Source organism: Podarcis raffonei, chromosome 9 (assembly GCF_027172205.1).
Source record: "Podarcis raffonei isolate rPodRaf1 chromosome 9, rPodRaf1.pri, whole genome shotgun sequence".
Taxonomy (NCBI): domain Eukaryota; kingdom Metazoa; phylum Chordata; class Lepidosauria; order Squamata; family Lacertidae; genus Podarcis; species Podarcis raffonei.
Genome location: NC_070610.1, coordinates 42,140,641 through 42,153,229, shown reverse-complemented (window position 1 = coordinate 42,153,229; position 12,589 = coordinate 42,140,641). Strand labels below are relative to the sequence as shown.

Below are 12,589 nucleotides of genomic sequence, written 5' to 3'. Positions count from 1 at the left end.
ATATAGAGATTGCAGGATAAAATGTAACTGGCTATGTCTTCAATTTCACTATCTCCAGGGATTAATATGAACCAGGGTTCACCCATGGAATTTGTGCAAAGTACTTAATCTCAAACATCTGAAATTACGGAGTGAGAAGACTGGTAGTTCAGAGGATATGGCTTCAGTTTCAGGAAGCCTCAAACCCCAGAACTCTAATTTTATAAATTAAGAACTATATTCAAACAGGCACAATCTGAAACTGTTAAGTATGGCCGTTATATCTGTTCTCTAACTCTGCATTATAGCTTCTTATAAATCCCTTGAAGTTAAAAATACCTTTCAGTGAACACTTTCCAGTGCTTGCCTCAAGCAGTAATGCATTATCATTGCATAATTTGTTCAATCAAACTGAGTTTGCAAAACATTATCCAAAGCTCCAAAATTATGGGAAATTCAACAATGAACATCACTAACCTTTCTAACTGCCTGGATTTCACTATACTGTTAACTTTGTATACCCACTTTATCCCTCTTTGTAGAGAATTTTTAGCTATGTGATAAAAAAAAACATGTTGGAATTAAACCCATCAGCCTCTCTAGGTCTTTGTGTACACTTACTCTCCCACAATATTTCATCTATCGGCAAGCTTTCTATTGCATTGAGAAAGTAGCTTTAAACCAGAAGCAACTCGTATTGTCTTGAACAGCTGACTCTGCATTTTACCAAAGTGGCTAAAGCACTCTGAGGAGAACAGCCAGAGTTTACTACTTGACATAGGATGAAAGTGCTAATCACTAAGAAGGAGGGAGTAGCTAATCTCTCTGCTAATAAAGATTACTTTGGATTTAGAGTTCACCAAGTCTTCATTTAAAATTTACATTAAGTGGATGTTTCTCTAACTCTACTAAGAGAGACTAAATAGGTGTATTTCTCTTTTCCAATCATTAAGTGCTTTATTCATTTTCTATATCACTATGGTTACTACTTCTGGTGCGATTATTATGTATTTTTGAATTACTTAGGAAATACCGTATTTTTCGCTCGATAACACGCACCTGACCATAACACGCACATAGTTTTTAGAGGAGGAAAACAAGAAAAAAAAATTCTGAATGAAACAGTGGATGTATCATTTTTGTGCTTCATGCTGCGGCCACAGACATGTGATTTGACGGTGAGTTTGGGGTAGCCCAATGCAAAGATCCTGAGGATCCATGTGGATCCATGCTTTGTAACCACGTTTTTGCACCATTGCAGCCCCAGGCAACAGTGGGTGGGTGATTTTTTTGGTGCAGGCTGTAGCCATGGACATGCTATGTGATCTGATGGTGAATTTGGGGTGACCCAATGCAAAGATCCTGAGGATCCACGTGGATCCATGCTTTGTAACCACGTTTTTGCACCATTGCAGCCCCAGGCAACAGTGGGTGCGTGATTTTTTTGGTGCAGGCTGTAGCCATGGACATGCTATGTGATCTGATGGTGAATTTGGGGTGACCCAATGCAAAGATCCTGAGGATCCATGTGGATCCATGCTTTGTAACCACGTTTTTGCACCATTGCAGCCCCAGGCAACAGTGGGTGCGTGATTTTTTTGGTGCAGGCTGTAGCCATGGACATGCTATGTGATCTGATGGTGAATTTGGGGTGACCCAATGCAAAGATCCTGAGGATCCATGTGGATCCGTGCTTTGTAACCATGTTTTTGCACCATTGCAGCCCTGTTTTTGCATCAGATCATTGCTATGTGATCTGATGGTGAATTTGGGGTGACTCAATGCAAAGATCCTGAGGATCCATGTGGATCCGTGATTGGAACCACGTTTTAAGTAGGGAGGGAAGGAAAAACATAGAAGCGACAAGGAGAGGGGTGTGCAGAGAAGCAGCTGGCTAAGAATGCAGGAGAGGGGTTTTACCGGAGGGAGGAAAGGAAGGCAAAAGTCCCCCCCCCCACAAGCCAGCCAGCTCTCTCTCTCCCCCCCCCCAACCTGCATGTTGCCTTCGAGTCCCAGACGCACGGAGAGGAATTAGAAGGAAGGACCTCTGCTTTCCACTCTGCTTGCCTGGAGGGGAGGGGTTTTCTCTGCTCTTTGTTCCGTTTGAGCAAACACAGTAAGGAAACAGAAGCGGGTGGGCAGTAAGACCCTGAGGCAGAATGCAGGAAAGCAGCAGCTTTCCTCCCTTCTCCAGACGATTTGATATTTGCCTGATTTTTGCCTTCACTCGCGCTTGTCAGCTCCAGGGACCACACATTCGCTCAATAACACGCACAGACATTTCCCCTTACTTTTTAGGAGAAAAAATCTGCGTGTAATAGAGGGAAAAATACGGTATATACAATTCTACTGCATTTAAGTGCACGCCAAAGTTAATGTTTCTGCCATGATCTGTCATTTTCTATAACACACTTTGCATTCATGAACTGAACTGAAAAGTATGAACATCTTACTCTGAAATTTATTATAACAAAAATCCTTCTGATAAAGGTGCTTATGCAAAAATCAGTTGGTATATTTATGTATTGCATTTATATACCACCTTTCTGCCACAGCACCCAATGTAATACATACAGTACACTTGCTTTTTTCTATTTCTTTTTTTAAAAAAATGCCTGAAGTGGTCAATTTGAGAAATTTCACATGCATACATGTAACTAATGAGACTTTTAAATCAGTGATCTGACCCCACAACAGTGCTCTATAACTTGCGCTCCAGCAAGTCAGACACAAGCAACCAGCATGTATTGGGTCTACCAAGTAGTTGACATTCCTTCGAATAACCAGTAGAAACAGGAAGTTTCATCTTACTGGTCACAAACTGTGCAGGTCTGCCATAGGCACACTATATCAATATGACTACAGATAAGAGAAAATGCCAAACCACAACAGAATATGGGAGCAAGCCTGTGCCGGGGGGGGGGGCCTGGTACACTTGCCCTGAGTCTGAGATGCATTTTTGTTTGAGTTATTATAACAAGACTCCTTCCCCAGGTTCAGACAACCTCTGCATAGACCTGTACAGGAGATTTAGCAGCTGAATCAGGTTCACAAAGTACAATATTTCTAAAGGAATGCAAATGTACGCTACCAAATCCAAAACATTGTAGACAAAGAACTTCATAAGTCAGCAACAGAAATTAATCAGAATTTGCTCAAATGAAGAATGGTGATTATAGAAATTAATATAACTAGGAAGTTACCTTCCTTCGTTGACAAGCTCAATGAAAGCTAGACCAGCATTCTTCTGTATTGAGTTCTGCCACTCCTACAATGCAAAAGTGAAAAAGGAAATTAAAAGAACAAATTTACATTAATTAAACCAGTGGAAACAGTTATAGTGAAAGTTAAGATGGTGACACAAGATATTAAAATTTTAACTCAAAATTTATATATACACAACTTTAATTTTAAAAAGGACTGGTTGTGCTGGCTAGGTACAGTGGTACCTCGGGTTACATACACTTCAGGTTACATACGCTTCAGGTTACAGACTCCGCTAACCCAGAAATATTACCTTGGGTTAAGAACTTTGCTTCAGGATGAGAACAGAAATCGTGCTCCGGCGGCACGGTAGCAGCAGGAGGCCCCATTAGCTAAAGTGGTGCTTCAGGTTAAGAACAGTTTCAGTTTAAGAACGGACCTCCGAAACGAATTAAGTACTTAACCCAAGGTACCACTGTATATTTATTTCATGCAGTACATGTATTGTTTGTACTGTAAACAATGTCAGCTGATGAGCATGACCACATCTATCCAGATAACAAGAACCACCCAAAGTGCTATTCAAACTAAGCATTCAGCATATTGACTTCCTACTACAAGGGCGAGAGAATACCAAGGTGAAAAGGTATTAAGCCTGTCATCACCACAGATGTAGGTTAGGCAAAAATATTTTTAATCTATTTTTAAAATACTTTTCTTTTTTTAATCAACAACCCACTTCAACTGATAAGGCCCCTAGAGTTGCTTACAGGATGGGGGGGGGTAATAGATCTCATAACAGCTCTTTAGTACGGAAACAGTTCAACTAGCCTGACTGCATGGCCATTGTTAAATGACAGAGGAAGAAGAGTCAAAAGGCTGCTGGTCTTTAGGCAGAGATTGTAGATGAGTCCTTCTTCCCCTCTGGGGCAGACTCTTGCCCAAGGAAGCTTCATCACCAAGCAGAGTTTTAATCAAAGGCACCACAACTTATCAGTTCTCATCACAAACCTCAATATTTTATTAATACCAGCCAAGAGAGCTAGATTGCTGAATAAGCCTTGGCACCTCAAGAAACAGTCCAATCAGCAACTGGCCCATGCACTGCTACCATGGAAATACTGCAAAATAAATGAGGTATCCAACTAACAGGGTGTTTGGGGAGTGTGCCTTCCTCTATAGACATGCCTCAATTTACAAAAACAACAACACATCTGAGTAACTAGAAGCATTTTGTGTGTGTGGTGTTTTTTTTGCTCATAGGCCTATAAAGCAATCAATCACAATTACGTATTTTTGTTGCTACAATTTTTTGGAGTATACAGTTGTATACCACAACAATGGGCACTAAAGTGATTGTTTATCCTGCCTAGATGTTTCTATTCTTTTGCCAACATGCCTCTTCAGTTGTTTTAGCATTCCCTCACAAAATATTGGCAGGAGAAGTGTTGGAAGGTGGGAATATAAATGAAGAGCTATGATTTTCTCTAAATGACATCATGCACATGTTTTTGTCTTCAAACAATGGCTTTCACCTTGAATCACACTCAGTGTAGTGCTTCAGAACTTAATTACTGAAAACAGAAATTGCCCAAACTGAGAAGCAAAGACATTTATCTTGGTTGTTTTCCAGCTTAACTCTCTCTATCACAGACAAAGATCAGAGAAAATATTAGTCTAAACAATTTTTTTTAAGCCACAGGTGAACACTCCCTTAAGCATGCTTTAATAGCTTGGCGGGGGAGGGGGGCAAAATGTAACAACCAATGTCTTTCATGTTTAATGCAATGTTTCAACACAGCACATATATCCTGTACTGCAATTACATTCTCAGAGCTGACTGCATTGTTATGTCAAGATCTTTGTTATCCTTCTCCCAAAGGTGCTGATGAAAAACATGTTAAAAGCCTCAGAGTCGACCACTAATGTAGCTGAATAACTGGAGAATACATTTCAGCACTTTCAAAAGGAAGGACTGCAAGAGGAGATCGACCAAGTCAATAATTTCATACCTGCTGTAAGCTGAACTTAATCGACTACTATTTCCTATGCCTATAAAATCTACTGCTAATGTACATGATCATAATTACTGTGCAGTCTATAGTGAATCTATAGTAAATACTTAAGCACTGACAAAAATGCAAGTAGCTGTGAGATATAAATTGCCTTAAAGTGCTGAAAAGAACTTTGCAAAGGAGGACCATGGATGGCAGTGGAGAGATCTAGAGGGTGTGTTCTTCAGCTTAGGGTTCTTGAGATCATTTCTTGGGAACTGGAGGTGGAAATTAAGAAGCTGATTTCAGCAGACAGAAGGCACTGTTCTCTTGGTGAGCAAGGGTAGAAGGCCAGGAGTCTACTATTTTTACAGCGTCTGATCTGTCCAGAAATGTCATCCTTCCTGCCAATTTCAGAGGCCAATGTTAAACACTCCGATCATCTGCTCCAATGTAGGCTCTAAGGCCTGAACATACACAGTTCCGGGTATTCAATAAGGCTTAGATCATGGGTAGGCAAACTAAGGCCCAATCGTCTTCTAAATCCGGCCTGTGGATGGTCCAGGAATCAGTGTGTTTTTACATGAGTAGAATGTGTTCTTTTATTTAAAATGCATCTCTGGGTTATTTGTGGGGCCTGCCTGGTGTTTTTACATGAGTAGATTGTCTCCTTTTATTTAAAATGCATCTCTGGGTTATTTGTGGGGCACAGGAATTCGTTCATTTTCCCCCTCAAAATATAGTCCGGCCCCTATAAGATGAGGAATGGGCTAAAATAATGAAAAATTGGGACATAATAATTAAAAGAATATAATTTAAGCATGGTTTAAATAAGGGTTTGAATTTGCTGAATTTGATTGGAATAAAGAGGAACACAAAAAGGGAGATGTGAGGAGGTCAAGACAGAGGGGTATGGAATTTTGTAAATTTAAAAAAGTGGGTTTTTCTTTTTTCTCTTTTTTTGTTTTTTCTTTTGTTATATATCTCTGTTTTTTCTGTTTTTTTTAATGTGAGCTTTATTTATTGTAATGATCTATCTGAAATGATGAATTTTTTGATTTGTAAAACCCAAATAAACATTTATAAAAAAAAAATATAGTCCGGCCCCCCACAAGGTCTGAGGGACAGTGGACTGGCCCCTGCTGAAAAAGTTTGCTGACCCCTGGCTTAGAGTAAAGGGCCCCATCAGTATGGTCACATCACACCCCAAGTCAATTCACACGTTGCATTTTCAAATCAGTAGCTCCTTCCCAATGCATTTTAGATCCAGTTCCTCCAGATCCACCTCAAGATACAACTCTTCCAGCTCCAGCAACTGACTTCATAAAACCTGGACTAAAAAACACCCCCCCCCCCCTCAAGATCTTGATTCAGGTACAGTTGCTTACTGTCTTAGCCAGGTCCTGACATTTAAGTGTTCCTCCACTTACACAGACTCAGGGAATAAATAAATGGGTACAGGCAGTGCTTTTTTTGTTTAAAAAATGTTTAGAGGTACTCTCGTTTTGACTCCAGAAAATCACCATTTTATAGTTCAAATTTGGAAAAATAAATGCAGTAAATGGACAAAAGTACAGTGGTACCTCAGGTTAAGTACTTAATTCGTTCTGGAGGTCTGTTCTTAACCTGAAATTGTTCTTAACCTGAAGCACCACTTTAGCTAATGGGGCCTCCCACTGCCGCCGCGCCGCTGCTGCGCAATTTCTGTTCTCATCCTGAAGCAAAGTTCTTAACCCAAGGTACTATTTCTGGGTTAGTGGAGTCTGTAACTTGAAGCGTATGTAACCTGAGGTACCACTGTACAAAGATTCACAAAATGTTTAGGGCCATGCGTACCCCTGCATATCCCCAGAAAAAAAAGCACTGGGTACAGATACTTCAAAAGTATTTGAAGTTGCAAAGCTACATTCAGAGCTCCCCTAGGGAAATGCCAAATGTCATGCTAATTGTAGTGTTCAGCATCTGTACCAACTTGCAGGTGACACCAAACCGGGGGGGGGGGGGTTAGACAATTATGCCACTGAAGACAGAATTAGGATTCAAGATGGTTTTAACAGGTTGGAGAACTGGGCCCAAACTAACAACATGAATTTCAACAGGGAAAAATGTAAGGATCTATGCCTAGGCAGAAATAACCCATTGTGCAAATCTAAGGTGGGGACAAGTGGATTGGCAATGCTACATGTGAAAAGGATCTAGGGGTCTTAGTAGACCACAAGCTTAACATGAGTCAACAGTATGATACAGCAACCAAAAAAGGGGGGGGGGAATAAGCTAATAGTATTCTACACTGCATCAACAGAAGTATAGTATTCTGATAAAAGGGAGTAATAGTACTACTCTATTCTGCCCTGGTCAGACCACGCCTGGAATACTGTGTCTAGCTCTTGGTGCCACAATTGACAAGTTGGAACACGTGCAGGTGAGGGTGACCAAAATGATCAAGAGTATGGAAGCCAAGCCTTATGAGGAACAGTTGAAGGAATTAGTTATGATTCAAGTTCAAGTGAAGAAAAGGAGAGTCTGATTAAACACAGGAATAACTTTCTGACCGTAAGAGCTATATGAACAGTGGAAAAGACTCCCACAAGAGGTGATGGACTCTCCTTCCTTGGAGGTTTTCAAGTAGAGATTGGACGGCCATCTCTCTACTTGAGACTCCTGCATTGCAGGGGATTGGGCTAGATGACTCTTGTAGTCCCTTCCAACTCTAAAATTTTATGATTCTATAATTTTATGACAGAAGGGTAGATTTTGGCTAAGCGTTTGGAGAAATGTGTTGACATGAAAAGGGAAGTTTGGCAATTGAACCAATTACCTCGAGGGGTAGTGGGCTTGTTGGGGATGTTCTAGCCCTGCATTTCTTGCAACAAACAGAGGATTGGAAAGGATGGCCTACTACAGGATCCCCTCCAGTTTTATTATTTATGGTATACGAGAAGGGACAGTATGTAAGAGTTCTGTTTTGTCAATTATGCAGCTGAACAATTTTGCACAGATCTGAGGCATTAATTACTTCAAGATTTCTTAGAAATTTATAAGAAAATAGATTTTTAATATAAAAACATAGCGATCTGTAAAAACACACACCAAAAACCTGCTCTGGGAAAGCAAGCTTAGCCAAGCAACATCACCCACCTGATCAATACAGATGGTATTATTTTGATAAGGTGCAATAGAAGTTGCTCTAAGTCCACCCATCTACAAGCTCTCAACAGATGATCATCATTAAACCTCTATCAAGCATCTATGTACTGAATTGTACAAATGTGTTCTATTAGTACGTGGTCTGACTATTTCGCAACACTAGTACTCAAGACAAATGGCAGCTGCTGCCCTCTGAGGTCTGAAGTCAAGTCTTTAGGGAATCTCAAAGCCCAAATGGAAAAAAACAAGGGCTGTTCATTAGAGGCTGCTCCAGGCTAAAACTTTCAAGGCTGCCATTAGAACTATATAGAGGCTAATTATTTTTATAAGGCTAAAAAAACACACTACGCAATGTGTTCAGATATAAGCAGAAAGTACTTTTTGTTCCATTACATTTGAAAACTATTGCTCTTGTCATCAAAACAAAGGCAGTAAGGAACCAAGATTTTAAAGTCACATTACACTAGTTAAAAAATTAAATTTACCAAAGCCAAAAATGAGCTTTATGGTGTTCACTTTTATTTCATATGAAATAGTCCAAGAAACTGGCACAATCCAATGTGTGTCCTACATCTGCCTTTTGAGACTTGAAAAGGGGAAGATTTGGTATAACACTGGAAAAAGGAAACGCCATGGAAATTATGTGTAAATCTGACACTTAATGTAGATTCAGGTTCTATTCAGTGCCTGAAAGTGTTAAGCACTAGGGCTTTGGGGGGGGCACTCAGATCAAGACAAAGAAGCAAGGGAAAAAACAATAATAACACCCCCTCCCAAGGAAGGGGAGTTCTGGTAATAGATAAATCTGTTTTTAATGTTCATGGTCAAATCCAGACCATAGCCAAAATACTGATCCATAACCATTTGTAAAAACTGCATTAAGACTCTATCAATGCATATTAAATAATTATTAGAATAATTAGCTCTACAAGTCCATTTAGAGAAAGGCTATTACAGCTTTATTCCTTATAGGAAAAACAACATTTGAAAACAACTATGCTAACTCAGTTAAAGGAAGGAAAATGCAAAGAAAACAGATTGAGAATGATTTATATGAATGCATAGTGCTGAAGTTAATTACAACTAACCCAATAAAATAGTGCCTTTATTATTGTACAGCAAGTAATAGCCTTAGACACAGAAAGCAGAGCTCTTTCTACTCTTTTTCGTATGCTCAGTCCCACAGCACACTACATTAAGAATTAAATAAGTTGTAAATATGCCATACAGAAACAGCAGTTTTTAACTAAAAGCAGAAGACTCCCCTGCTGTTTAACCATTCTGTGTATTCCACTCCGAGCAGGCTTCCTATAAACTGGTGTTATATTGTTGTGCAGTAAATACCTGAAATTACCTTATAACGAGAATTTAATTTTAATACTTAAATAGAGAATTCAAGGCCACAATGAACTTTTGTAGACACAAACTGCAGAGGTACTACTTTTATCTTTCAAAAGAAATAAGCACTAATTTCATACTGCTATACCATGTATTGATAAAATTATCGTGTTTTAAATACTAACTTCATTCCTTCCAGCATAAAGTTTTCTTTCAAAGCCATATGGTGCGTATGTTTGTAAAACACAAGATTTATACATTGCTTTATCATAATAAAACCTCAAAGCAGTTTACAAAAAGAATAAAACATAATTGTCATTAAAAACCCAGTTAAAGGCATTCAAAACTAAATAATTATATCAAGGACAAGCTAAAAACCAGATTAAAACACATGTTAATATTCTCCATATGCCACAGGATTTTCAACCACTTGTGGTACAGTACAGTGGTCTTAGCTAGGACCTCTGAACAAAAATATATTTTGCTGATGGCATGATTCATTGGGTAAGCATCACATCAAACATCCAAATGATTCAACCACAGGAACAACAATAACAAAAAAAATATCTGCCACCTGTGCACATCCTTGTGCACTCTAAAGAAAAATGTAAAAACCTACTCTTATTCATTCATTATTCATTTAGGAAATTTTTATACCACCTTTCACCTACAAGAACCCCCAACCCTGTTTATACAGTTAAAACAGAGATGCAAATATATGCAATAACAACAATAAAATAAAAAAGAAGCGAGAGCTAAAGACCAGAGCAACACTAAAACCATTTGTAACAGAAGGAAGAAAAGTTAATGTCATCTAAATGCCCAGAAACAAAAATCTCTCAATCTGTAATCTAAAGGCTAAAACGAAGGGAACTAGCTGAACAAATTCTGTATATTAATAGTCATCTCCTTCTCCAACTCTTGTGTAACTAAAACAGCAACATGCATGTACAAAAAGTAGGTATGAGTTGGAGGACCCAAACATTTGTAGTATGTTTAAAAAGGAAGGGAGGGGGAAGATTCCCCCCCAACAGTGTGTTCTGAGCAGGCTTAGTAGTGTATGTAGTTACTATGAAGTACTGTAAGTAGAGCCCTGCTGAGTCAGGCCAAAAGCCAACTAGTTCAGCATCCTGTTCTCACAAAATAGCTAACCAGATGCCTATCAGAAACCTGCCAAGAGGACCTGAGCATAAGACCACTCTCCCTTACTGTGGTTTCCAGCACTTGGTATATAGAAGCATACTTCCTCCAATTGTGGGGCTGAATGAACAGAAAACTTGGGGGGAGGGGAGTGGGATGCTATCCTGGGGAAAGCATGGCTTGCTGGCTGGCGTTCTTGGTTTGGACCACTCCACACAGCAGTATTTTGCTGCAGCTCCTATATGTGAATATATAGTGTAGGGGAGGAGTAGTACCCACGGTGTGACACACATCAAGCTCCTTCTGCGGTATTGTGTACGCCTTTGGCCCTCACCGTGCACTCAGCTGTCACGTGTGGCTCCAAGAAGCCGTCAGCATGCAACAGCGGCCATACCCAGGAAACTGCTTCAACTGGCCTGCTAAACCAGGTGAGGGTAGCCAATGGGTCTCAAACCCTTGATGAGTTAGGGATTTCCCCTGAATGCGAATATAGGCTCCAGTTGATTGAGTGGGTGAGACCAATAATGAATCCAATTGTCAAGAAGGTGGTTTCTGCACATGCTGTAGAGGGAAGTGAGGGACAGGTGGGGCTCACCAACCTGGAAAGGCAGCCCATCTAGAAAAGGAAAATTCTTGATTTTAAACTGCTGCTGCCTTGTGGGATATCTTTGGGAGAAGAAAAGCTCGGTGCCGGACGATCCATCGACCTCCCGTAGTCAGGCAATATCAGCAATTCAGCGACACTAAGCCTCAGGCTTAGTGCACACTCTGACAGCAGAATTCACACAGCAAAAAGTTGCACAAGCATGAGAGCAGAACATGCATATTTACAGTTTATTAGGCGTTGGTCAGAACAAAGGAGACATGACCGTCTGCTCCGACTGCTCAGGAAAAACAGACAGAAACGAAACGAACTTACAACATAAACATCCTGTGAGACAGGAACTTACGCAGGCTGTTATACAAACATCCTGCTCCCTTTTAAGGTGGAACGGAAATATCCTAACATCCTCCCCCTTTCCGTGTAACCAGTAGTACCTGTGGTTCAACCCAATTGCAACCTTTGTGCGTAAACCTTCAGTTGTTCTCTGTTAACAACCTTAGACAACAGATCAGCAGGAATTTCATTTCCTGGCATGTAGGACACCTGAATGAGTCCTTTCTGAATACACTCTCTTGCACGATGTAGCTTAATCTGCAAGTACTTGGTTCTTTGCTTGCAACTCTCTGAGTTCAGCAAAGCCAAACAAGATCTATTGTCTTGATACACTTGTATAGGACATTTCACAGAAACCCCAATGTCCTTAAACAGTTGCATCAACCATTCACAATCCATGAGTGAAAATGACAGAGCATTGAGTTCTGCTTCACAGGAACTTAGGCTAACTGTCGTCTGCTTTTTGCACAACCAGTCAAACAGGCAGTGGTTGTACATGTAGCATACTCCAGAAGTGCTTGTACCATCCGTGGTGTCACTTCCAAAACTTGCATCTGCAAAGATTTCAAGACCTCCAGTCTTCTGACTGGTGAACCTCAGCCTGTAGTGCATAGTCCCTTTCAAATACCGGGCTATGCGCTTCAGAGCTTTCCAATCCTGAACAGTAGGATTGTTAGCATGTCTGCTAAGCAGGTTAGTGCTTACAGCAATGTCAGGTCTCGAACATCTAGCAATGAAATTCAACTTGCCTAGAATGCATCTGTACAGCGTTGTGTCAGAAAACGCTTCAGCAGTACTATCTACCTGGTAACCTGTCACCATCGGTGTGTCTGCTGGGTTTGCATCAACC

General features: G+C 40.2%; 1 protein-coding gene across 6 annotated transcripts in view; it reads right to left on the bottom strand.

The window, feature by feature from the left end:
* Positions 1–12,589, bottom strand: part of LRBA (LPS responsive beige-like anchor protein) — a 361,620-nt gene that overhangs the window by 231,290 nt on the left and 117,741 nt on the right. For all 6 annotated transcript variants that reach the window (XM_053403139.1, XM_053403142.1, XM_053403140.1 and 3 more), the window contains one exon: positions 3,183–3,247. In XM_053403139.1, coding sequence (XP_053259114.1) covers positions 3,183–3,247 — 65 coding nt within the window. The remainder of the gene's footprint in view (positions 1–3,182; positions 3,248–12,589) is intronic.